General features: G+C 55.7%; 5 protein-coding genes across 29 annotated transcripts in view; 1 reads left to right on the plus strand and 4 right to left on the minus strand.

Moving 5' to 3' along the window:
• Positions 1-8,286, minus strand: ARCN1 (archain 1). Its single transcript, XM_027699622.1, has 10 exons — positions 8,220-8,286; positions 6,959-7,222; positions 6,142-6,321; positions 5,678-5,883; positions 5,109-5,270; positions 4,305-4,470; positions 2,919-3,066; positions 2,513-2,621; positions 2,160-2,364; positions 1-1,602 (listed from the first exon to the last, which is right to left on the minus strand). The coding sequence occupies exons 1-10, from the start codon at positions 8,220-8,222 to the stop codon at positions 1,513-1,515; spliced, it is 1,533 nt and encodes a 510-aa protein (XP_027555423.1). The 5' UTR covers positions 8,223-8,286; the 3' UTR covers positions 1-1,512.
• Positions 8,287-8,372: 86 nt separating this feature from the next.
• IFT46 (intraflagellar transport 46) lies at positions 8,373-12,238 on the plus strand. 4 transcript variants are annotated; one of them, XR_003536842.1, is made up of 12 exons: positions 8,396-8,452; positions 8,561-8,734; positions 8,811-8,950; positions 9,469-9,543; positions 9,642-9,735; positions 10,037-10,165; positions 10,565-10,686; positions 10,768-10,834; positions 11,078-11,138; positions 11,375-11,460; positions 11,801-11,950; positions 12,072-12,238. XR_003536842.1 is itself a non-coding variant. In XM_027699643.1 (11 exons), the coding sequence occupies exons 1-11, from the start codon at positions 8,411-8,413 to the stop codon at positions 11,894-11,896; spliced, it is 1,086 nt and encodes a 361-aa protein (XP_027555444.1). In that variant the 5' UTR covers positions 8,396-8,410; the 3' UTR covers positions 11,897-12,135. The 4 variants fall into 4 exon arrangements, 3 of the variants coding, with proteins under 3 accessions (XP_027555446.1, XP_027555444.1, XP_027555445.1); XM_027699643.1 differs by having other exon boundaries at positions 11,801-12,135; XM_027699644.1 differs by having other exon boundaries at positions 10,568-10,686; positions 11,801-12,135.
• TMEM25 (transmembrane protein 25) lies at positions 10,112-14,891 on the minus strand. 22 transcript variants are annotated; one of them, XR_003536838.1, is made up of 7 exons: positions 14,615-14,891; positions 14,040-14,324; positions 13,514-13,804; positions 13,155-13,439; positions 12,967-13,053; positions 12,760-12,890; positions 10,112-10,201 (listed from the first exon to the last, which is right to left on the minus strand). XR_003536838.1 is itself a non-coding variant. In XM_027699629.1 (7 exons), exons 1-7 carry the CDS (start codon positions 14,862-14,864, stop codon positions 10,171-10,173), a joined length of 1,326 nt encoding a protein of 441 aa, XP_027555430.1. In that variant the 5' UTR covers positions 14,865-14,891; the 3' UTR covers positions 10,112-10,170. The 22 variants fall into 22 exon arrangements, 20 of the variants coding, with proteins under 20 accessions (XP_027555430.1, XP_027555432.1, XP_027555428.1 ...); XM_027699629.1 differs by having other exon boundaries at positions 12,760-12,856; XM_027699631.1 differs by having other exon boundaries at positions 12,760-12,856; positions 12,953-13,053.
• An 89-nt stretch (positions 14,892-14,980) lies between these two features.
• On the minus strand, positions 14,981-16,124 carry TTC36 (tetratricopeptide repeat domain 36). The gene is made up of 3 exons (XM_027699646.1): positions 15,953-16,124; positions 15,516-15,704; positions 14,981-15,444 (listed from the first exon to the last, which is right to left on the minus strand). Exons 1-3 carry the CDS (start codon positions 16,062-16,064, stop codon positions 15,176-15,178), a joined length of 570 nt encoding a protein of 189 aa, XP_027555447.1. The 5' UTR covers positions 16,065-16,124; the 3' UTR covers positions 14,981-15,175.
• Positions 16,125-20,281: 4,157 nt separating this feature from the next.
• KMT2A (lysine methyltransferase 2A) overlaps positions 20,282-21,120 on the minus strand; it is a 28,195-nt gene continuing 27,356 nt past the window's right edge. Inside the window, exons 33-34 of the mRNA XM_027699618.1 lie at positions 20,924-21,053; positions 20,282-20,557 (exon numbers count right to left, since the gene is read on the minus strand). Of these exons, the coding sequence (XP_027555419.1) occupies positions 20,282-20,557; positions 20,924-21,053 (406 nt within the window). The remainder of the gene's footprint in view (positions 20,558-20,923; positions 21,054-21,120) is intronic.

Consider the following 21,120-nt stretch of genomic DNA (forward strand, 5'->3'; position numbering starts at 1 on the left):
TCCTTTGACAGTACTTTATTTGATTAGACTCAGTATTCTCTGTGTACACTGGAATGTGCTCTATTCCCTAGGCCAGGATCATATGGGGTTACAAAAAGGGGAGATCTCAGCTTGGTTTAAATATCACCCTCCAACGAATGTAAGAAAAAAAAGCTCCTTGGATGCTTGAACTAACCTCGACTCCATTTTAAAAATCATACAGACAAGCAGCTCTGGAACAGGACCAGGTTACTGGGATTCGTTGCCTACTTTGCTAGGGAGGAGGGTTTGCCCTCCCAGGACAGGACCAGGGTTGATTTCTCTCTCAGGTGCTGCCAGCAGAGGAGAGACCACGGACTTCTTTGGCAGAGGACCCCAGGGGCCCATGACAGGCTGGCTGTCTCTCACAGAGCACAGTACATGCACTTCTAGGGCCTTTGCCTTCCCCACACACACTCAGGCCCTCTGGCCAGACATGAGGGGTGCCTGGGGGTAGGTGACACTTGTGACAGGCCCCAGCCACACAGGTGAGATGAGTTGTGAAGGGAGCACAGGTCTGTGAGATGAGGCAAATAATGCTGGTGAGGCAGTGGGGGGAGGAACAGCTCAGATCAGCCCCCATATTTCCTGGAAAACAGCGTTTCCTTCTCCCCCACCTGCCAGCGCTGAACACTGGTTTGGGACGTGTTCTGACCAGCAGGCAGAGTTACCCAGGTTCAGCTCCTTTCACCCAGGCAGGAAAAGCCTTCTGCCTCCCCAGACACCAAAAGGGCCTTGCAAAGGACACATAGCTGGTTCTAACCTAACTAAACCTCCTCCAAAGCCTGGCCCAGGAGCAGCTGTGGCAGACAGCGAGGACACAGTCCCCTACGGAAGCTCTTCCCCTGCAGCAGGAGCCAGAGCACCTGGAGCTGAGCCATCGGAGCACAGCAGGGCTCAAGGAACGGCAGTAACCACGTGGGGCAAAAGGACCAAAGCCCCTGGTCCCTCTTACCCACCCTGTGCCCCTGCTACGATCCCCCCACCTCTGAGGCCAAGGGCAACTTGCTCAGCTTCCACCAGATGGAAGGGTCCGGAGCAGCAGGCGGCCCCACACACGTTCTCTCAGTGCCTGCTTTCCTCAATGGAAACGAGAGCTGGAGGACGAGGAGAAATCAAAATGTAAGCACCAACAATGGAACAGCATGTGACGCTTTGGGAGGGTAGGGAACGATGTCTGGTCGGCTCTGGGGCTGAGCTCCGGGCGTCGCCAGGGGAGGAGGGAACACATCAAAGTCAGGCTCTCTGCGGAGATCTTGCTTTTCTGCCGGCCGGTAAAAATCTGCCAAAGAAATTTGTGGCCTTTCCCCCCACGAGCACGTCAATTCTCTTCCAAAAATGTCTGTGACCCAGGAACGCTGCAGATGGCAGACAGAGCCACATGTCCTAGCAGAGGGGGCTGCGGCGTTCCCAACATTCAGAATAAATGTCGGTCTCTTTTTTTTTTGTTTTAATTTAAAAAATTTCTTCCTTTGCACTTCCCCACGTCTAGCATTACAGGATTTCGTACTTGTCCACCAGGAAGGTGGTTTCAGTGGAAAACCTTACAGGGCTGTTCCCGTCTACCTGGGTCACTTTGGTAACCTGTGGAGACAACAGGCAGTGTTAGTTCAGCATCAAACCCCGCTCCCCACCACAGCGATTCTGTGTTTCCCCAACGCTGGAATGGTCATGAGGGAAGAACTGACCCGGCGCCTTCGAACCACAACTCAGCCCTGAAACAAAGATCTTTGTTCCCAGGAAACCTGAAAGAGTGGAGTGATCTTCTGTGGTAACTGTGTCTCCACTGAGGAGTGAAACGGCAGCTGCTGGCTACACTTCAGTGGGGGCAGACAGTCATATGCCAAGCAGTGTTTTGGCTCCAAGGCCGATGGATTCTCTAATGAAGTCTGAGGGGAATTAATGATTCCTCAGAGGCATGAAGGCACAACTGAAACTGCAGGCAAGCTCTGCGAGGTGTCAGCTGCCAGTGCTGTCTGCTGGCACTCCCAAATCCAGTTATCTCAGTAGCAAGTAAATGTCAACCCCTCAGCCATGGCCAGTGGGACAGCAATGCCCCACTGCAGCACGGCCAGTGTCAGTCAGACAGGGACTGAGGCAAGAGTGACATCACACCTGTGGAGCACCAGCAGTGACCATACCTGTATGTTGCAATAGTTCTTTTTGGAAACGAAGGCGACTTGCACCGGGAAGAAGTCGTTTGGCTGCCCTGCTATGCTGAACTCCAGGCTGCCACTCTTGTTTTTGGCATCTATCACTGGCAGGCACCACTCGAGGAGGTTTCTCCGGCTGTCGTGGCGATACTCGCCATCAATCTCCCCAATCACTGGGGCACCGACACCAGACCTAGAGCAGGCAACGAGAAGTGAAAATAACTTCCCTGCACAGAGCTAAGAAAGTGCCTGTAACACCTGTCAACTTGACCAGACCCACAAACCAGGGAGGAGAAGGAGGTGGACTTGTTAGTGCTGCTCGGACAAGGAATGTTACTCACGGCAAGGGGATGGTGATGATCACATCGTTCAGCTCTAGACTGTCCTCTTGCAACTCATATTCAATGTTGACATCACAACTGTTCCCACTCTCTGAGGGCCAGCAGTTAACTGAAGGCACAGAGACAGTGTGTGAACCACGCAGGCCTTCCACATGAAGCAGGCTTTCACTTTGAAATGCCCAGCCAAGTCATCCCCTAGAAATTCTGACTTTAAGAAAAGCTCTGTTTTCTTTGAGAGCATTACAAAAAATGCACACTGCTGAGGGCAGGCACTATCCACTGGATACACACAGGATCTCCAACGTCTCACACTGTGCCATGCTCCAGGCAGCCCAGGTGGATATAAACAAGCAGCCCACAGGCAAACATCAGCCTCTTCCGCCCGAGCTCCCAGACTCGCACTCACTTGTCAATGGAATGAAAGACTCTTCCGTGGTCTGCAACCTCCACTTCAGCACGCCCACGTCACTGTTAATAGGGAATGACTTCTCTGGGTTCTTCAAACCAATCTGTGACTCTGTAGTGAAGAGTTTCTTGTCCACATTTGGGTGAGTCTGAAAGAAGAACACATGTCCAGGCTGTAGGTAAGCCCAAGGACAGAACTGTAGGTAATGCAGGTTCTACCAGGACAGGCCTACACAGAGTGTTTTTCTTGACAAAACACACATCAGGCTTGCTCATGGCTCAGAAGTCCATCTGGAGCACACCTGCTTATCAATTTGGGATTCCTTCCAGGAAATGCTGATCTGACAAGAAGGATCCATACCACTGCCATTCTTATGTGTCACTGCACCAGAGACTCTAGCAATACATGCCCTGGGCTGGTATTTACAAAACAACTTAACTCCTCAAATCCTAAAGACCATGCTGAAGGTCCACAGTACACATTTCTCTTGAAGAAAAATCAACCTAGTGCTGCTGGGAAAAACAGTATGAAACCACACTACTACGGCCTCCCTCAGCAACCTTAACGCATGTATGTGTCAGCAGCCAAACTCCATTTAAACACATGCTTCACAACTGTGAGCACAAGCAGCTTTTTGGAAGCAGAGGCTTTCTGCAAATCACTGTTAAGTTTCACTAGAAAAACAGGAGTCAGCACAGGGTTTGGCCTCATCTGCCACTCAAAGCAGCGCCCAGGGGAGCGCTGTTAGAGACTCGCTCATGGGATGTGCTGGAAGTGGATTTGCAGTCAGTGATGTACGAACAAGCCCCTGGCAAGGGGTGAGCCAGTGTGTCAAAGCAACACTACCTCCAGGGATCAATATGGTCACACAGAAAAAGGGAAGGACAAATCTCCCAAGAACCTCCTGAGCTGCTACTACTGACTGTGATCAAGTGCTCCAGCAATCATCCCAGGTATAGCAGTGACAGGACAAGCGACCCTAGGAAGAAACAGCTCCAGAGAGAATAAATTCATTCCCCATTGGCACAGAAGTTTGTTCACCTACTCCCAGTCCACAGCTGCAACTGACATCACCCAAACAGGCACCAAGCAACACACTAGGCTGCTGCAAAGTCCAAGTGAGGTCACCCAGCATGCCAATGTGCACTGCTGGGCAGATAAGGCTCCAAAGGCAGGATGGCGAGCACCGAGACCGCATTTCTCTAGTGAACTTCAATCCTTTGAGCATGACTGGCCCTGCACTGAGTACTCCCATTTCCAATGCATTTGCTGAGAAAGCTTGGATGAGAATACAGGACAGTAACATGCTCAAGTATTTCCAATTTTTTTTTCCCTGGAAAACAACAAAAGCACATTCAATAGCATAGGACTCCAGATAGGCTTTACCTGCAGCTGCACTCCCCTCTTGTCTTCATTTTCTACATGCAGGCGAATCCGTGCAAACTTTTCATCGGAGATGTGCAGCATGATCATGCCATGCAGCTCCATGTTCTGCAACCCTCCATCACGGCCACAAGTCAAGGAGATTTTCTCCTCTATTTTCATGTGCACACTAGACAGATAGAGAAAAAGCTCGAGTCCTGCGCTCATCTCCCAGGCAGCAGAGAGATCAGTGCTCAGAAAGGACAGGCTGTGTGTACTGAGCAAGAGCTCCTGAACAGAACAGCATGGGCAGCACCACGGGGGCTAATGCTGCTCTGACAGGTGAACTCGGGGGCAGGAGAATCCATGGATATGGGTCTGCCAGGGATGGGACCCCAGTTAAACAGCACTGATGCAGCATCTCGACATGGTGGTCACTCAAATCCCCTCTGCCAGGCCACAGCACTTCAGGCACTGAAAGGTTCTGAACTGCTGCATGTAAAACGAAGCATGAATGCCTCCATCCTGAGTGGCAATGAGGCAGGGAAACAGGGAAAAAAGCAGCTATTTGAAGGCAAAAGGCACAGAAGATTCCCAACCTCAGCTCAACAATGGATGGACATCCCATTTTAGTTAGGAAGACGCCTAACCAAACTAGCTATTTACTTTCTTGCTGCCATGCTTTCCCAGATTTTGCCCACCAACGGTTATAGTGACAAGGTAAGGGAGCACAGGAAAAAGCCTAAAAGGAACAGGAAGGCTCTCTCCCAGGGCCACACACAGGGAGAGCTGTGAGGAGACCACTTCCAAAGCAAGGGCAGCACTCACCTCTCCATGTTAATAGGAGGAGCAAGAACTTTGGCTGCTTCTGCAGAGCGCTTGCCTACGGAAGTCATGATATTTTCTCCTTCTGATTTCAGCTTGTCCACAAAGTTGTCCACCTCCTTCCCCTTAGCGCCGAGCTTCAAGGCTTTACTGGGACCTGAAGGTCTAAACAGAGGTCAAGTCAGCTCACTGCAACAGGTTCCTCCTTCCTGGTTATCTTCAAGTACTATAACTTGACCATCCCAACACCACACCATTCACTTTGGCACCCTTTTTTGGGGAGAACATGCACAGTACTATTGTCTTACATGTCAGGTGCTAAGCTATAATTTAGATCTGGATTCTGTTCTGTGTATTACCAGGAGTTGGGGCCTCTTTTTCTCATGCATAATGGGAAACTCATTGCTCATCCAAGATTCCAGGGAGACTACAAGGGGTGTTACTGTGGTACATGGCACAAATGCTCCTCAACAGTTACACAGATGAGGAACCTATGTTAGAACTTCTCTTTGGGCACATAGTTTGAGCCACCGCTGGCTCCAGAGAACATTTGCCACCTGCTGTCCCCCTACCTGGCTGGTGCTGGTGCCACTTTGGGCTTCTCAGTCTCAATGATGGTCTCTGTGATCATTGCTGCCGTCGTGCCCCCAGACACGGCCGAGCTGCCGAAGCCCCCAAACCCGGGTGCCTTCTTGCCGTGTCTCTCTGCGTCCCTCCTGGCCTGCTGCAGCTCCTTGGCTTTACGGCGCATCTCAGCTTTTGCTTCGCGTTCCTGCGTCTGAAAGAAGAGACAGGAGGCTGACGGAGCTTTGCAACCTCAACTTCAGCCTGCACAGGAACTAAGTGCAGTTGCCCACAAACCCCTTGCCAACAAAAATGAAACAAGATACAGGTTTAGACAGATACAGAATACAAGTTTACAGAAAAGCTAAATAACTGTATGGCCCTACCAAAGTGGAAGAACACCTCTGTATAGCAAAGGTGGCATTTCCCAGACATGGCACCTCGTGCCAAGCTCGCAGGTGTCCGTGCTCACCTCTCGGACTGCCCGGAACACCTTTTCCTCATGCGAGTCCATCTCAGTGAAGGTCCGAATTTGTGCCAGATTTACGTTCTCGCGGTAGCCCAGGGCGACGATTTCATCAAATGCAAAGATCAGGTCAAAGCAGTGTTCAGAGATCTCATTCTCCTCCAGAGCTCGACAATATTCAGGGATCTAGTAGGAGAACACACTTTAAAGGAGTACCCACAGAGAGTACTGTGTAAACACTCTCCTTCTACCATCCCAGAGGTCACAGCTGTGCTGACCCTCCCAACCCCAGTGCACCCTTCCACTGCTCCAGGTACCATTAAGCTGTTGATAAACAAGATGAAGTTTTGCCATTATTAGTTTTTCTACACTAAAATCCTTACAGAACCTCTCAGCTTCCTTGTAACACTAACTCAGAGGAGCCCAACTGCATGCTAGGGCCAGCAGATTTCCTGAAGATACTTTGATTGTATGAAGAGACAAACTTGCTTCTTCAGGATCCCTACAAAGCAACCCGCACTTGTAACATCATGTTACTTTTTGAAGTAATATGAGCCTTAGGTTAATAATACAGAGAACATTTAATGCTAAATTACCATCAGCCCTTTGGTCTCGTCAACTGAACTACAACTGAGGATTTCTTATGGTAAGTTCAAAACTACCATCAAAACTTCAGAGCTTTCTTCCCAGTCAGGAAGGGAAGCTCTGGAACACCAAGCTGCCAGGTAGAGACGGGCAGTGCTCCAGCACCAGCTTAGAAACAAGTGCCCCACAATGGCGCCGTTCTGGGCTACAGCCACATCACCGAGTGACAGATCCTTACCACTCTAGAGAAAAGCCGGAGTGTTTCCAGGTCTTCCAGGATGTTGCTGTTCTTGGTGGTGATCAGCACCATGTAGAGCTTCTCCATGGGCTGGTAGACGTACCGCACGCTCTCCGTCTCCACGAACGTGTGCTGCTTCCCCGTGTTCATCAGCTTTGGGAACGCCGCCAGCAGCCCCTCGATGCGGGTGCGGGTCATCTCCACGAACTGCCGGGACACGATGGCCTTCCCCGCCTTCGTGCACACGGCGGCTGCCAACAGCACCTGGGCGAGCGGAGCGGGTGAGCCTGGCGCACGGAAAGGATCACTTCCCACCACACCTCACCTGCATGCACTCAGAATGTGATTTTATGTCTTTTTCTGTGACCAGGAACCGAATTACGCCAAGAGCAGAGACATCTCTGTTTTTCTCTCTCCATTCCATGTTCTGTCCCTACGTTAACCTCAGAGCTCTCCCTGCTCCTGTCAAGCAAATGAACCCGTTCCCGATTCCACACACACCCAGGTGTAACAACCCACTGGAGCGTCAGGGGAGGCTCCAGGAGATGGACTTTTCCATCAGGCTGCCCCGGCTTACTACATACAGGAACGCTGTGAAATGTGACATCTCTCCCAGTGCCACACGCACAGCACAGCCAGGTTGATGCAGCCCCGGTTATCACCCACAGGCCTCGGGTGCCTCCCGGGCAGCTCGCAAGCGTTATCACTCGCCAGCTGCACTTTGTCTTCCTTCTTCTCTCTGTCTGCCCAGACTTCCTCCCGACATTTCCCTCTCACAGATCAGTTTCTTAATTACCTTTGTCAGAATAACGCTGTTCTGCACTTCAGAGCTTTTAAATCCCCAAACGGACAGAAGGTACCCAAAACCCTCCAACACGGCATCACTGGTCCCTGCCGCAGGCGGAGCCGTGCGCGGGGGGTCTGTGCTGATCCCCACACCGCTGCCACGGGGAAAAGGAGCCGGAGCAGCCCCGCGAGAGACAGAGCTCTCAGGGCCACAGCGCGGGGCAGGTGGGCACCGCCCGCCCGGCTACACCTGAGACCCCGAACGTGAAGCAGCGGGCTCAGGAAGCACCGCGGCTCCGAGACAGCCGGGGCGAGCTGCCGCGGCCCCGCCGGCCCTGGGCGGCAGCGCCGCGCTCCGTCCCGCCAGGCCGCGGACTCCAGCGCCGGCCTGCGCGCAGGCCCGGCAGGCCCGGGGGCTGCCCCAGAGACTGCCGCGAGCCCCGCGCCGCCCGCGACGGGCGGGCCCTTCCCTTACCATGGCGGCGGAGACGGCGGGAGCGGCGCTCGGTCCGTCCGGTCCCCGGGCGGCCCCGCAAGATGGCGGCGCCGCGCCACGTCCGCACCCGGAAATGTCGTCACGGGGGGGCGGGGCGGTGGCTCCTCCCCGCCGCCAGGGGGCGCGCGCGCCCCAGGGCCACTCTGGCCGGCCGGAGGGGTGGGGTTGCCATGGCGACGGCAGCGGCGCGGAGGGACACAGGGAAGGCGGAGGTGGGACGCGGTGGGACACGGGGGGACCCGGCGGGACCCGGGGGGACCCGGCGGGCGGTGGGTGTGGGCCCTGGGCCACCCTGCCCCTGACTTTGCCTCTCGGCCTAGCCCCGCCCGGTGGAGAACCAGCCTTTCGACGAGAGCCTGGAGCTGCCCGAGGCCGAGCCCGGGGCCCGCTCGCCACGGGCGGGGGGCGCGGGCCGCCCGCGGGGCTCCCGCCGGCCCACGGTGTCCGGCGGCGCCGCCGAGCGCGGGAGCGGCGAGCGGGGCGACAGCGGAAAGGTACGAGCGGGGCGGGCGGGGGGACGGCCCGGCGACAGCCGGGGACACCCGGTGAGAACGTAGTTCTCTCGCCCAGGAGGAGGCAGTGGCCCACCCCGCCGCCCTCAGCGAGGACGACGACGAGGACGATGAGGACTCGGAGGAGGATTCGTCGGAGAGCGACTCGGAGGATGACTCTGAGGATGACTCGGAGGAGCAGGGGGCCGCGCTGGAGGGGTGAGTGGCATTACCGGCTGGACGAGCTGGGGCCGGGGCTGGTGGGGACTGTACAGGACCCTCTGCTGATCCCCTGATCCCTAATCCTGCGAGGGTGAGCGAGATCGTGGGCATCGGGACAGGCAGCTCGTCCCCAGTGCTCCAGGGTGGTGGTTCCTCCAGGTGATGAACCAGCCCCAGGTGCTGTTTGCTGTGCCCAGGAGAGGCAGGGCTGGAACAACCCAAGGTGTCAGCCAGCCTTGGGAAGGACCATCTCAAACACGTCACTCAGCTCCTGATAATCCTCCTCCTTTTCCAACATTTTCAGCTCCAAAGCCATTGCTGACCACGTCACTGCTGTCCCAATGTCTGCCTTTGTGCAGAGCACTTAGCCCCTTTCTGACAACTCTGTGGAGCTATATGATCACAACTATCCCTCACTCAAGTGCTTTTCTTGGCCAGCAGGTCCAAGGCAAAACAGGGCCCAGTAGAACCTGCCACACATTAATCTTTGCCCATGACTCTCTTCCTTTCTTTAGTGACTTCAATCCAGCAGATTTTGACTACCTGCAAGTGTCTTCTGAAATCAAAGACCTCTTTGAATACATCAAGAGGTGAGTGGAGGGGTTTTGGCCTGCTCTTGGCTCTCTTTTGTGTCAATTACTGCAGCACAGTTCCCGGTCACAGATGCTGTGGTGGTGGTTTTTTGCAGGTACACTCCCAAAACAATAGAGATCGAGCACAAGCTGCAGCCTTTTATTCCAGACTTTATTCCCGCCGTTGGGGACATTGATGCGTTCCTAAAGGTACAGTTTCTTCAGGTTCCTGTCCCGGCCCTGCCCCGCGGGGCAGTGGGCGTGGCAGGGGCGAGTCTTTTGCTGCGCTCTCGGACATAATGGGCAGAGACCTGGAAAGGTACAGCCGGTGGCTCGGTCACCTCTCACACAGCACTTAGGTAACTTGGGGTGAGGGCTGGGTTTTCCCTTCTCCAACACCACGCGCTGTTCAGGCAGCACTGTCCTGAGTACGCGCATCCGAGGGAGCTCACGGAGAGGCTCTGTACAAACCTGCCCTGGGCTCTGCAGAGAGGGCTCTGTTCTCCTGCAGGTTCCCCGTCCTGACTGGAAGCCTGACAACCTTGGCCTGCTGGTCCTGGATGAGCCCTCGACCAAGCAGTCAGATCCCACTGTGCTCTCCCTTTGGCTGACAGAGAACTCCAAGCAGCACAACATCACAGTGAGTCAGGGAGAGGGAGGTTGCACTTGCTGCACACTGCCTGGAGTGAAACCATGGCATTTTACTCTTACTTTAGTCTCTGTGACTCCAGTGTTGTGGTACAACTGAGAACTTGACTGTAAAAGCAACAAAAATGAACCTTTTGCTTTAATCCATAGCTTTAAACTGCAACAAAAATGCAAATTTTGGTACAGACTCTGAGTCTGTTCCCTTTGGGTGATGCTTTATTTCCTTTTGGTTGTCCATACCTGGTTTTAGTTGGCGTTTTGCCTGCAGAAATCCATTGATAAAGTGCAGCTGGGAAAGAGAGAAGCCCTGGTTCATCAGGAGCGAACACAGGGTTCTCAAAAAGCCCCAGAACACCACAAAACACTTCCAGGTTTATATTCGTGTTTTTAGCAGCAGATAAAAGTGAAGAGTTTGGAGAATGCAGAGAAGAACCCCAAAGCCATTGACAGCTGGATTGAAAGTATCAGTGAACTGCACCGCTGCAAACCTCCCGCCACAGTCCATTACTCCAGGTGATCCCTGACGTCAGCTCGCCAGTCTGGCAGTGGAAGGTTGTGTGTGATCCTAAAGTTTGTTTTTCTCTTCCCTGGCAGGCCAATGCCTGACATTGAGACCCTGATGCAGGAATGGTCACCAGAATTTGAGGAGCTCTTGGGAAAGGTATGTTTGTCTGAGTGATTGGTAATTAGCTCAACGCATGGACTTAGAAACCATCTGCCACGAAAGCCAGGTGCCTGCTCCATCCCGCAGCTCAGTCCGCTCGTTCCTCCTCACCACTTCCCCCTTGCCAGAAGTTGGAGAGCAGCCCAATGCTGGAATTCCCAGCTGCTGCCCCAGTGGCCTTGTGTGTGCTCCCAGGCTCCTGCAGTCCAGGAGCAGAGCTGATGGCCCCGTCTGTTCCAGGTGGGCCTCCCGACCGCGGAGATGAGCTGTGACCTCGCTGAATACATCGACATGATCTGCGGTGAGCTGGGGAGGCTGTGCTGGGGACACAACTTGCTGCTGGCCTGGTGCTCTCACTGAAAGCCAGAGGGCTTTAGCTAGAGGCTGCTGCCTCAGTGGGAAATGGCTCTTGTACTGCAGGGGACTGCAGTCCTTGGTGCACAGAAGCCCAAGTGATGGTGGGCAGCGGGGAACTCAGCTCTTCTTGACAAGGGTGCAAGCCCAGGTGCCCTCACACGCTGCTGCTCTTGCCCATAGCCATTCTGGACATCCCCGTGTACAAGAGCCGGATCCAGCCTCTGCATGTCCTCTTTTCCCTCTTCTCGGAGTTCAAGAACTCGCAGGTAGGCAGCTCCAGCCAGGTGCTGCTCACCCTGCTGGCAGCATTGCCCAGGTCCTGTTTGGCTTTCTGGAGCAGTGGGTGTGTGCAAAGGGCTGTGGGCCCTGGGAATGTATTCTTGCTGCTCCTGTCCCTGGTGCCTCTGCCTGACGCAGGGAGCTCGGCTGTGCTGCCCAGCTGGGGTGCCACGTTGTTCAACAGGCCAGCATGAGCCAGAGCATGTTTCCTTGGGGCACTGCTGAGCACACAGCTCACACACAGCTGATGTGGCCAGTGTGTTCAGATGCATGTACTCTGAGCAACAGGAGTCAGATATTTGCATGAGCACATTCTTTTCCCTGCAGCACTTCAAGCCCCTGGCTGATGGGCAGAAAGGCAGGAGCCCACCATCCAACCCACCCTCACAAGCAGCAGAGGCAGAGGTGGTGAGCTTTACCTGAAGCTTCACATTAAACCCTCATCTCCTGGATCACTGTCTGCTGCTGGACACCAAGGTGTGCCCAGAGCAGGCTGTGAAATGTCACACAGCACATCAAAAGCCTCCTTGGTCTTGGAGACATTGCTAGGCTTTTCTGTGTTTGGAGAGTAGGACTTGACTCATCATTTTTGTTGCAGAAGCTGCCTAATGGCTGTTTTTGACTTGTTCCCAAGGAGTTCAGCATTAAACCAGCCTTTCCTAGTGTCAGGCTCCCTGTGCTGTAGCTGCTGCAGAGCAGAGGTTCCTTGAGCACATGCTACAAGGGTGGAGCAAACAGGAATAAATTCCACGCTCAGACACAACACTCAGATCTGCCCAGGGTGTTCCTAGTCTGACCTGGGGATCTTGAATCTCTCTGCCCCTTATTACTGAGCCCCCTTTTCCTGTTCTCAAGCCCTTTATCTCTTGCCAAGGAAAATAACCTGCGCAGCACCACACAGACGCTCGAGTTTAGTTTATTGCTGTTGGAACGACTCTCCCCAGCCCCTGCCTTACTGCCTGCCCACCCATCTGCCACAGCAGCAGGGGCAGAGAGGATCATGCAGCAAGCGAGTCACAAACCTGCTAAAGCAAGGCTGGTGCTTGGCCTTACCCTGGGAGGAATCACAGCACTAGAGCCTGGCTATAAAGAGCTTTGATGCGTTTTGATTATAACAGTCTATTGGGAAAGTGAATGGGCTACATAAAAACATGCTTTGGCTGCCAGCGCAGCTCTTGAGCCCTGCAGTAGGCAGTGTAGCACAGAGCCAGGGCTGCTCAGCGCCCACCTCCCAGAACAGCCTCCCTGGCACCCTTGGCTGCCCTGCTCCAGGGGCTGGTACGTACCTGGGGCCGGGCACCTGGCCATGGGCACCGCGACTCACAGCCAGATCTCGTCGCTGCTTACGCTGGGCACTTTGTAGATGCGCCCAGACATTGGGAGCTGGACAAAACCTGTAGGACAAACAGCTCATTGCCTTCTGGGGCAACCACGGAGCTCAGTATCCCACAGCACAACTTTTGGGGGCCATTCGCCCACCTGCACCTCCTCACCAAGCTTGTTGAGGACAAGGTAATTCTCCAGCCCTGGCAGGGCACTATCTTCTCCCCTGGCACCAGCTCCCACATCCTTGGGGGAAGCTGCAGGGCAGAAAAGGAGCAAAAGCCAGGACATCTATCCCTCACCAAGGCAGCACCCGTGGCCCTATGTGTCTTGCTGCACTGGTACATTGGGGTTTTACCTCCATCCTCCTGTGCGAGGTCACTGAGGTGCAGGTCAGGCGGCAGGGACCGGGTCTGGCGGGGCAGGCGTGTGCCCTGGGGCTGTGGGTGCTCGGAGCCACTGCAACGGGAGCACCGGCTGGGCGGGCTGCTCCCTTCTGCTCGCCCTGGGCCTGGCACCGGCTTGGGTGAGCGGCACGCCAGGCAGGCAGCACAGGAGCCCAGGCTGAGCAGAGTGGCCAGGGCCAGTGCTGCTCCGACGGCAACACCCAGGAGGGGCAGCTCCACATGGGCATCCAGCAGACCTGCACAGGCAGTGCAGCCCCCTCAGCACCCCTCCACACAGCTGCTGTGCTGTGCCCACCCCCCCAACAGCTACCTGTGGGTAGGAGCGAGGTGGTGGTGATGCCCACGCTGTTGGCAGCGCTGACAGAGAAGTTCCCAGCCACGCTGCTGAGATGGATGTGGAGCGAGTGGTTGGCCAGCCCTGGGTAGTGTGTGGCACCCAGGAGGAGGAACTCAGAGGCATTGGCCATCACATGGCCATCCTGGTCCACCCAGGTGATGCTGGCAGGTGGGTTGGCTTGCACCAGCACAAAGAGCACCAGGAGGAGGCCAGAACCCTCGACCTCCTGGTAGTGGGCACCTGCCCTCAGGATCTCCGGCTTATCTGCGTAAAAACCAGAAACAGTGAGATGGGCAGGAGGGATGGGGGCAACACAGAGTAGGATTTGTCTCGCCAGGGTCCAGGAGCACTTCCTGCCTCATCTGCATGGGACTGACAAGCTGCTGCTCTGCTATGGCTGTGATGGACACGGGTTATGTTGTCCAGCCTCTCCCAGGCTGGAGCCCCACCCACCCTCCCCACATCCCAGTCTGAAGCAGGCCAGTGCTGTGGACCTTACACTGCACGTTGAGGAGGACAGAGGCATTGTAGGTCTCCTCTGAGGCTGGGTCGGTCAGGGAGCAGTTGAGTTGATGGTCGGAGCGCCGGGCAGTGAGGGTGAGGGTGCTGGCAGTGCCTGCAGCTGAGAGGTTGGCTTCCTGCCTCTGGCCGTTGAGGTACCAGGCCAGTGTGGCACCGGGCACTGGCTGGGGGACCCGGCAGGTGAAGGCACGGCTCTCCCCCTCCTGCAGCGTGCACACTGTCCACGGCTGCCCGTCGATGGTGGGGCCCAGTTCCCCCAGCCCTGCCGGAGAGCCCGCGGCACGTCAGAGCTGCAGCGGGGGTCCTGCTGCCGGAGCTGTGCAACGGACCCCACCACAGCCTCACCTGCCGAGGAGAGCGCCGGGAGGCCGAGCAGCAGGAGGGGGGCAAGGGCAGACCCCGGCGAGCCCCTTGGACACCCCATGGCATATCAGCCGTGCTCAGCGCTAGGAGAGAGGCAGCTGGAGCAGGGATATGCGGCCGTCCCCGCGCGGGGCCCGCGGTGTTCCAGCACACAGCAGGGCCGGAGGTTGTGGCCCGGCTGCACCTTACCTGCGGCATCGCTGCTGCTGTGCCCAGCCCGGTCTGCAGTGCGGCTCTGCGCCTGGGCCCCGGCACGCAGGGCCGTGCATGAGCGCAGGGGCGGGCCCGGCGCAGCTGCGAGATCCGTCCATCCCTCCCGCTGGGCGCCGCCACTGCCGCCCCCGAGCGGGACCGCTGCGCGCAGCCGCCGGGACGGGCCCGCTGCACGCGAGAGCGGCACCCGGGAGGGATGGGGGATGCACCTTCCCGTGCACCCCATCTCCCTTCTTCAACGGAGGGGCCCAGCCTCACGGCCACCAGGGCCCCCATCTAACCGGGCTGTGCGCGCTCGGGAATCGCGGCACAACGCCCGCAACGCTGCAAGCGGAGCCCAAGTGCCAGGGACAGGAGGAGGTTTATTGGGAGTGGAGCAGAGCAAGACACAAACAGCAAGGCGCTTCGGTACTTCCCGTCCCCGGCTACCAGCCAGAAGGAGGAACAGGATCTCTGACACCAGAGATAGACCTTCTCCAGCAGCCAGGACGTGCCTGCCTATAGGCCACCTCGGGAACGTGACTCTACCCAGCCCACTCACTCGCTCCCTGTGCCATTGGGGTTGCGCAGCCGCCCCAGCATCTCGCAGAGCATTTGGTTGCAGAGCGCCGAGTAGGGGTTCAGCAGCACCAGCTGCCGCCGGGCAAAGGCGCTGCCCAGGCGCGCCGCGCACTCGAAATCCCGCCGAGCGTCTTCGTCCCGCGCCTGCAGCCGGTGGATGAGGCCACGCTGCACGAAGCTCTGGCAGGCGGCTCGGCCGCGCCCACGGCTCAGGCGGATGGCGGTGTCCAGGTCCTGGAGGGCACCTGGTGAGGGGGAGAGAGGCGTCGGTGGGGTATTGGGATACCAGGGGACCACCCGCTCCTGTGCTGCTCACCTGCCACGTCCCCCCGCAGGCGCAGGGCCTGGGCCCGGTTGTTGTAGCCCGAGGCACGCTCAGGCAGCAGGCGAATGGCTTCGCTGAACCGCTCCAGGGCCGTGCTCACATCTCCCGACTCAGCCGCAGAAACGCCCTGCAGCTCCAGGTCCCGGACCTGCTCCAGCAACTCCAATGGAAAAGCTTCCACTGTGGCAGTGCAAACAGGAGCCCTTGGCTAGGAAGTGGTGGCACCAGGACACCCCGTGGGCTGCAAACCTTAGTGCCACCCTACACCTCCAGTCCAGGGAGGGAACAGGCACAGGAGAGGGTGGTGAGGTCCAGCCTCAGGCAGGAGCTGCTCCCAGCCTGCAGAGCCTCCCTTCCCTGACTGCTGGCTCACCCCATGGGGACCCCACCACCCATTCCAGTGAGAACCCAGCGCAGTGTCACCTCACCTTCCAAATCGACGTCCTCCTCCTCCTCCTCATCCAACCCTGGGATGTCCCCAAAAGGGGTGCTGGGGTTAAAGATGGTCTGCAGGACAGCCCTGTCGTTCGCCGTGGCCATGGTGCCCTCTGTGCCACTGAGGCCTGTGACGGGGCTCCAGGGGCAGGCTGTGGGTTGGTTAATGTTCACACTGGCAGCCCCACCTCACCCTGCCCCATCCTATCGCAGCCCGGGCGTGAGGCCCCACCACCCGGCCAGTGCCCCCCACATGCACTGGAGCTGAGGGCTCCTCACCAAACACCCCGTGCAGCCCTCGGTGCTGGCCAGGGGCTCCTGTCCCCAGCAAATTTCCTGGAGGAGAAGCAGCTTCTCAATCCTCAAGAAGAAATGGAGAGCAGCCCTCTGCAGCAATAAACTTGACATGTTTATTAATTAAACTATCACTTAAATAAAAAAAAGTGCATAGAAAATAAACATGTTTAAAAACTCCTTTGTTTTTTTGTATTTTTACAACTATGTACACTTTTTATTTTTACATTCAGTCTTTTGCAGAGCTTTCAGCATTTTTTAAACTATTAAAGTATTTCCTTCTTCCCTGTGGCAGGGAGTTAACACTGATGTACTTTAGACACGTTTCCTCTTTTTTTTTTTTTAAAAAAAAACAAAAACAACCAGAAGCTTGGAAGAACACAAGAAAAAAAAACGTTTTGTTATACATGATAAGTTGTCAAGAAATGTATTTCTAGAACATAACCTTGCCTTTGCAGAGCTTTTTTTTTTTTTTTAAACAATTATTCACCTACCTGTAGTTACTAAAGAGACTGTAAGTTCAATAAAAGAAACACCACAAGTATAGTTCTCGGCTGATAGACAAAGCTACTGTACCTCGTTAAAAAGATACCAGGAAAGCACAGAGCACATTTTTCCCTATATGCAGGTGGTACCCCAACATTCATAACCAAAACGAGAGGAAGGAAAGGAAGAAACCAAGTTGTACAAGTACTGACTGTAACAAGAAGGGCCAGGAAAGGCCGAGCCACCCGCTCCCGGCTCCCTGCCCTGGCTGCCAGCGGGAACGCGCAGCAAGGCTTTCCCAGCGCCGTGAGCAACTGTAACACAATCCTTATCTATAGTGTTAAGAGAATTAAAAGCCATGGACCGATACTGAACTAGGCTTCATTACACGGTGCATTACTATATTAGTTCCTATATATACTGTATTTATAGTTATAAAAAAAACTTGCGAGTGTTGAGAGTGGACCAGTGTATGGGTGAATGGCATGATTCTGCACAGACCGTCCTGCTGAAGAACCTGGTATTGCTTTGAAATGAAAGAAAACCAGAAAGAAAAGATACCCAGCCCTTTGCAATGACCCGCTTCTCCTTTAAAAAAAAAACCATGTCGCTTTGTACAAAGAAAAATAAACGCCCTAAGGTTCCTTTTTTAGTATTTTCAGATACCATGATCTGTGTCAGTCCTTATAAAATATACATTCATACATGGGGAGCTGGGTGCTCCCGACCGGCTGGGGCGAGGGCGGGCAGGCTGAGCCCCCACGGCCACGGCTGCCCCGGCCCTGCTGCCGCTCGCCCACGGGCCCGGGCACAGCTCCCCGGGGGTACAGACAGTTTCACTGGCCACAGCAGCTCCCGCCAAGGCAGCCGCGACGGGAATAGCAGCAAAGCGGGCAGCCCGCCGGCTCGGCTGGTCCCGGCGGGAGGAGGATGCCTGGCACTTGGATCTCGGGGGGCTCCCCCCGACCCTCCTTCCCACCTCTCCCCATGTGGGGTGGCTCTGGGCAGCGCTTCCCAGCGGAGCCTCCTCCCGCAGCCAGGACATCGGGAGGCGGCAGCAGCGCGGCGGAGCTGAGCTCTGGGATAAATTCATGGGCTTCGCCACAAGGAGGGCTGAGCCCTCACCCTGCGTCAGAAACAGGGAAGGAAAAGGGCCGAGAGCAGCCGTGCCCGGGGCCACGGGGCCCAGATCCCCAGGGCGGGCACTCTCCGGGCTCCTCAAGGTATGTGCGTTCCCAAACTGTCAGTGCATCAAATCATCTCAGTAACAAATGCAGCGTCAATGTGACTTTGCTTTCAACAGTTACCACCAAATTATCCTCACACAGTGCAATAACGAAAGGAAACCGGCAGGTCACGACCCTCCAAGCGCTGTTTTATCCTTCTCAGGGCAGAGGAAGAATTCTCAAGACCCGAGAGGTGCAGATTCGGGGTGCCCCTCTGAGAGACCTGGGGAGTCAGCAGCTGTTCCTGGTCCCTTCCCCGCCAGCTGCTGGTGCCGGTTCAGAGCAGCCCTCGGACCCACCGGCTCCTGGAACGGCCGCCGACCAACCCCACAGGGACAGCTCAGGAAAGCGAGAGCACTCCCTGCTTTCCCCTCTCCGCGGAAAAACCCATCTGCCTTTGAGGGAGAGACTGAAGGAGGAGGCGCGTGCCCCAGACCGGCCTCTTTCGTCCCAGAAAAGAGGCATCGAGGGTCAGGTCTCTCATTCGGTCTCGCTTTTTTTTTTTAAACCCTCGGCTAGTGCACAGCAAGGCGGAGTCACACCTCCTGCCCGGGGCACAGACTGTCCTCCCACAGAGCCAAACTCCTCCCATGCTGGGCAGCTCTCCCTCCTGCCCCCATCCTTACAGGCAAGTACAGTTTAAGGTCCAGCCAACCCTCCTGGAGACAGTTACTGAAGTCAAAAAGGCAGAACAAGAGTAGAAAACAAAACTAAAGCAACCCCCCCTCTGGAGAAAGGCTCAGACTGTGTCCAGCCAGGTATTTCCTAGAACCGTCCTATGAAAATAAAAAAATCATTAAAAAGAGATTCTCTTAAATTAGGATAATACCACTGTTTAAAAAGCCTCGTCATAAGTGCTTTCCCCTATGAAGTGCTTCTCATAGAAAAATATACAAAATATATTTACATTTATAAAACCTTAAATACTAAACTGTAAACAGAACAGAGCAGAATCCAATGTCGTCGCTGTCAGGGGCTCTCACTTCTCTCTCAGGTTTTGCTCTGAGGCGCAGGGCAGACCCTGTGGGCAGGAGGACTCGCGCCGCTCCAACCAGGATGGTGGTGTCCCTAAACTCACCCAGACCCCGCTTGGTTCCTGAGCCACCACCTCACGTTTCCTATGGGTTTTGGGATGCTGTGCAGACAAGGCTGGCTGGTGCTTGGCCTTGTCTTTGCAGAGAACTTTGGCTCCATTTTGGTGCCCTTCCCGTGCCTTTCGTGGAACACGTGACTATACCCAGACAACGAACCATGACAGGCACGTGCCCAGGGTCACTCCTCTGCCTGCCCCCCTGGCCCTGGGACAGCGTGGCATGGCAGAGCAGAGCGGGTGCCCCCGCACCATTCCTTCCTAGCTCCTGCCCTACAGCGGTGTGCGGCCGAGTCCAGGGCCACCTTGCACCGCCCCTCTCTCCTTAAAGACTTCTGTCCAATCCCTTGGACCAGCTCCACAGTGGCCAAGACACTGCTGGCTGGCAATGCCAGGAGCTTGCTGAGCAGAGGATGCCAGCTGCTGGAGACAAGATCCGGAGAGAAGCACTTCCCTCTCACACAACCAGGGAGGGCAGTGCTGAAGTGGGAGCCTTTGCTGGCAAAGATTTACAGCACCCCAACTGTTGGCACGAGCCCTCTCTGCCAAAGAATGCCAGGAGTTCCCCTGCTCTTAGGCAGGGATTTCAGAGCAAGGTGCCAGCCAAACTCCCTTCTGTCTAGTTGGGGGCTGCTCTGTTCTGCTCTCCTTGTGAAGGCAGCTGAGCCAGCCCGCCACGCCGCAGAGCCCTGCGCAGGCAGGGCAGCCTCCTGCTCACAGATAGTGTTTTGCAGACATGCAGTCCCCGGGGGGAGAACTGTTGGCAAGACATAGCCCCTCTTCCCAGGAGAAAAGCTCACTCAAACTCTGTGCTACCCAACTGCTGACTCAGCCCTCAGAGGAGAGCTCTGAGCCAGGACATAAAAAGGGACAGGACCCACGGCCGCTGCCCTGCGCCTGGGCTGACCTCCCCTCCCCTCTCCCACTCATCAGCCCCATGCTGAGAAACAAATATGGGGGCAGGGGGAAATGAGAATAGCAAAAACATAACCACGCTGAGGATCTTCTCCAGCCGCCCCGTGTCTCTCACAAGGGTGAGTGTGCACATGCGAGACATGAAGATGTGGACTCGGACAAACACAGCCGCCAGTCAGGTCCCTGAGCCCAGCCCATCTTCACTCCTGCTTCCAAGCCTCTCCATCCCGTCCAAGCAGCCGGGGAGGGGCTCACTCAAAGCTTTGGTTCGCCCCAGGCCCTCCAGGGCTCACTTGCAGCTGACGGAAGTTCTAGTTTAAAAACTTCCTGCACTTCTTGGCGCCGCAGTTACAGGGCAGTTTGTTGCTGGCGTCTTCAATGGGGAACTTGTAGTCGTAGGTGAGCTCTTCCCCTCGGTAGATTTTGCGCATGGCGAAGATGACAATGTGTTTCTGGCCATCGATGTTGATGACCCGGGAGTAGCAGTTGGGCTCACAGGAGTGGTTGATGAAGCGGGCCGCGTTGCCGTGCATGGTGGCATCCACCACTTCGGAGTCGTCAATGCGGAACATGTAGCACCCGATGCCCTGCACAGGGAGGACAGAGAAGGGTCAGCGCGGGCAGGGCAGGCACAGCCACCCCAGCAGACAGCCCGGCTCCGAAGCTGAGCCTGTGTGTGTGTCTGCAGCCTCTCTCCACTGGGCCTCGTGGGCTCCCACCTGAATCATTTCATTCCCACACTCACTGAGACTGGCCCGAGACCCCACCCAGCCCACAGGAGAGAATCAGAAGTGCCTCTAAAGCTCCAGCAAGAATGGAAATATCCCAGGCAGTCTGTAAACCCAATCTGTGATGTTCCAAACACAATTTTCATATAGGCCTGTCCTACCTTCACAGCCACTTTCTAGTTCTCCCAAATTCTTTAAGAACGTCTACAAAAGCCCAAAACTCACCTTACTGTCGTAGTATTTCTCTCGTTTGTCAGTGAGGATGGAGCGAATGACATTGCCTGAATATTCGATCACCATCTCACCTGCATCGATGTTCCTTTTGCAGAACAGACCCCGGCCATGGATGGGAGACCTAAAATGCAACAAGAAAAGCGAGTATTTCAAATGAGACAAGCAAAGTTCAGGAACATCAGATTGCA

This window comes from Neopelma chrysocephalum, unplaced genomic scaffold, assembly GCF_003984885.1.
Source record: "Neopelma chrysocephalum unplaced genomic scaffold, ASM398488v2 Primary Assembly neopelma1_138, whole genome shotgun sequence".
Taxonomy (NCBI): domain Eukaryota; kingdom Metazoa; phylum Chordata; class Aves; order Passeriformes; family Pipridae; genus Neopelma; species Neopelma chrysocephalum.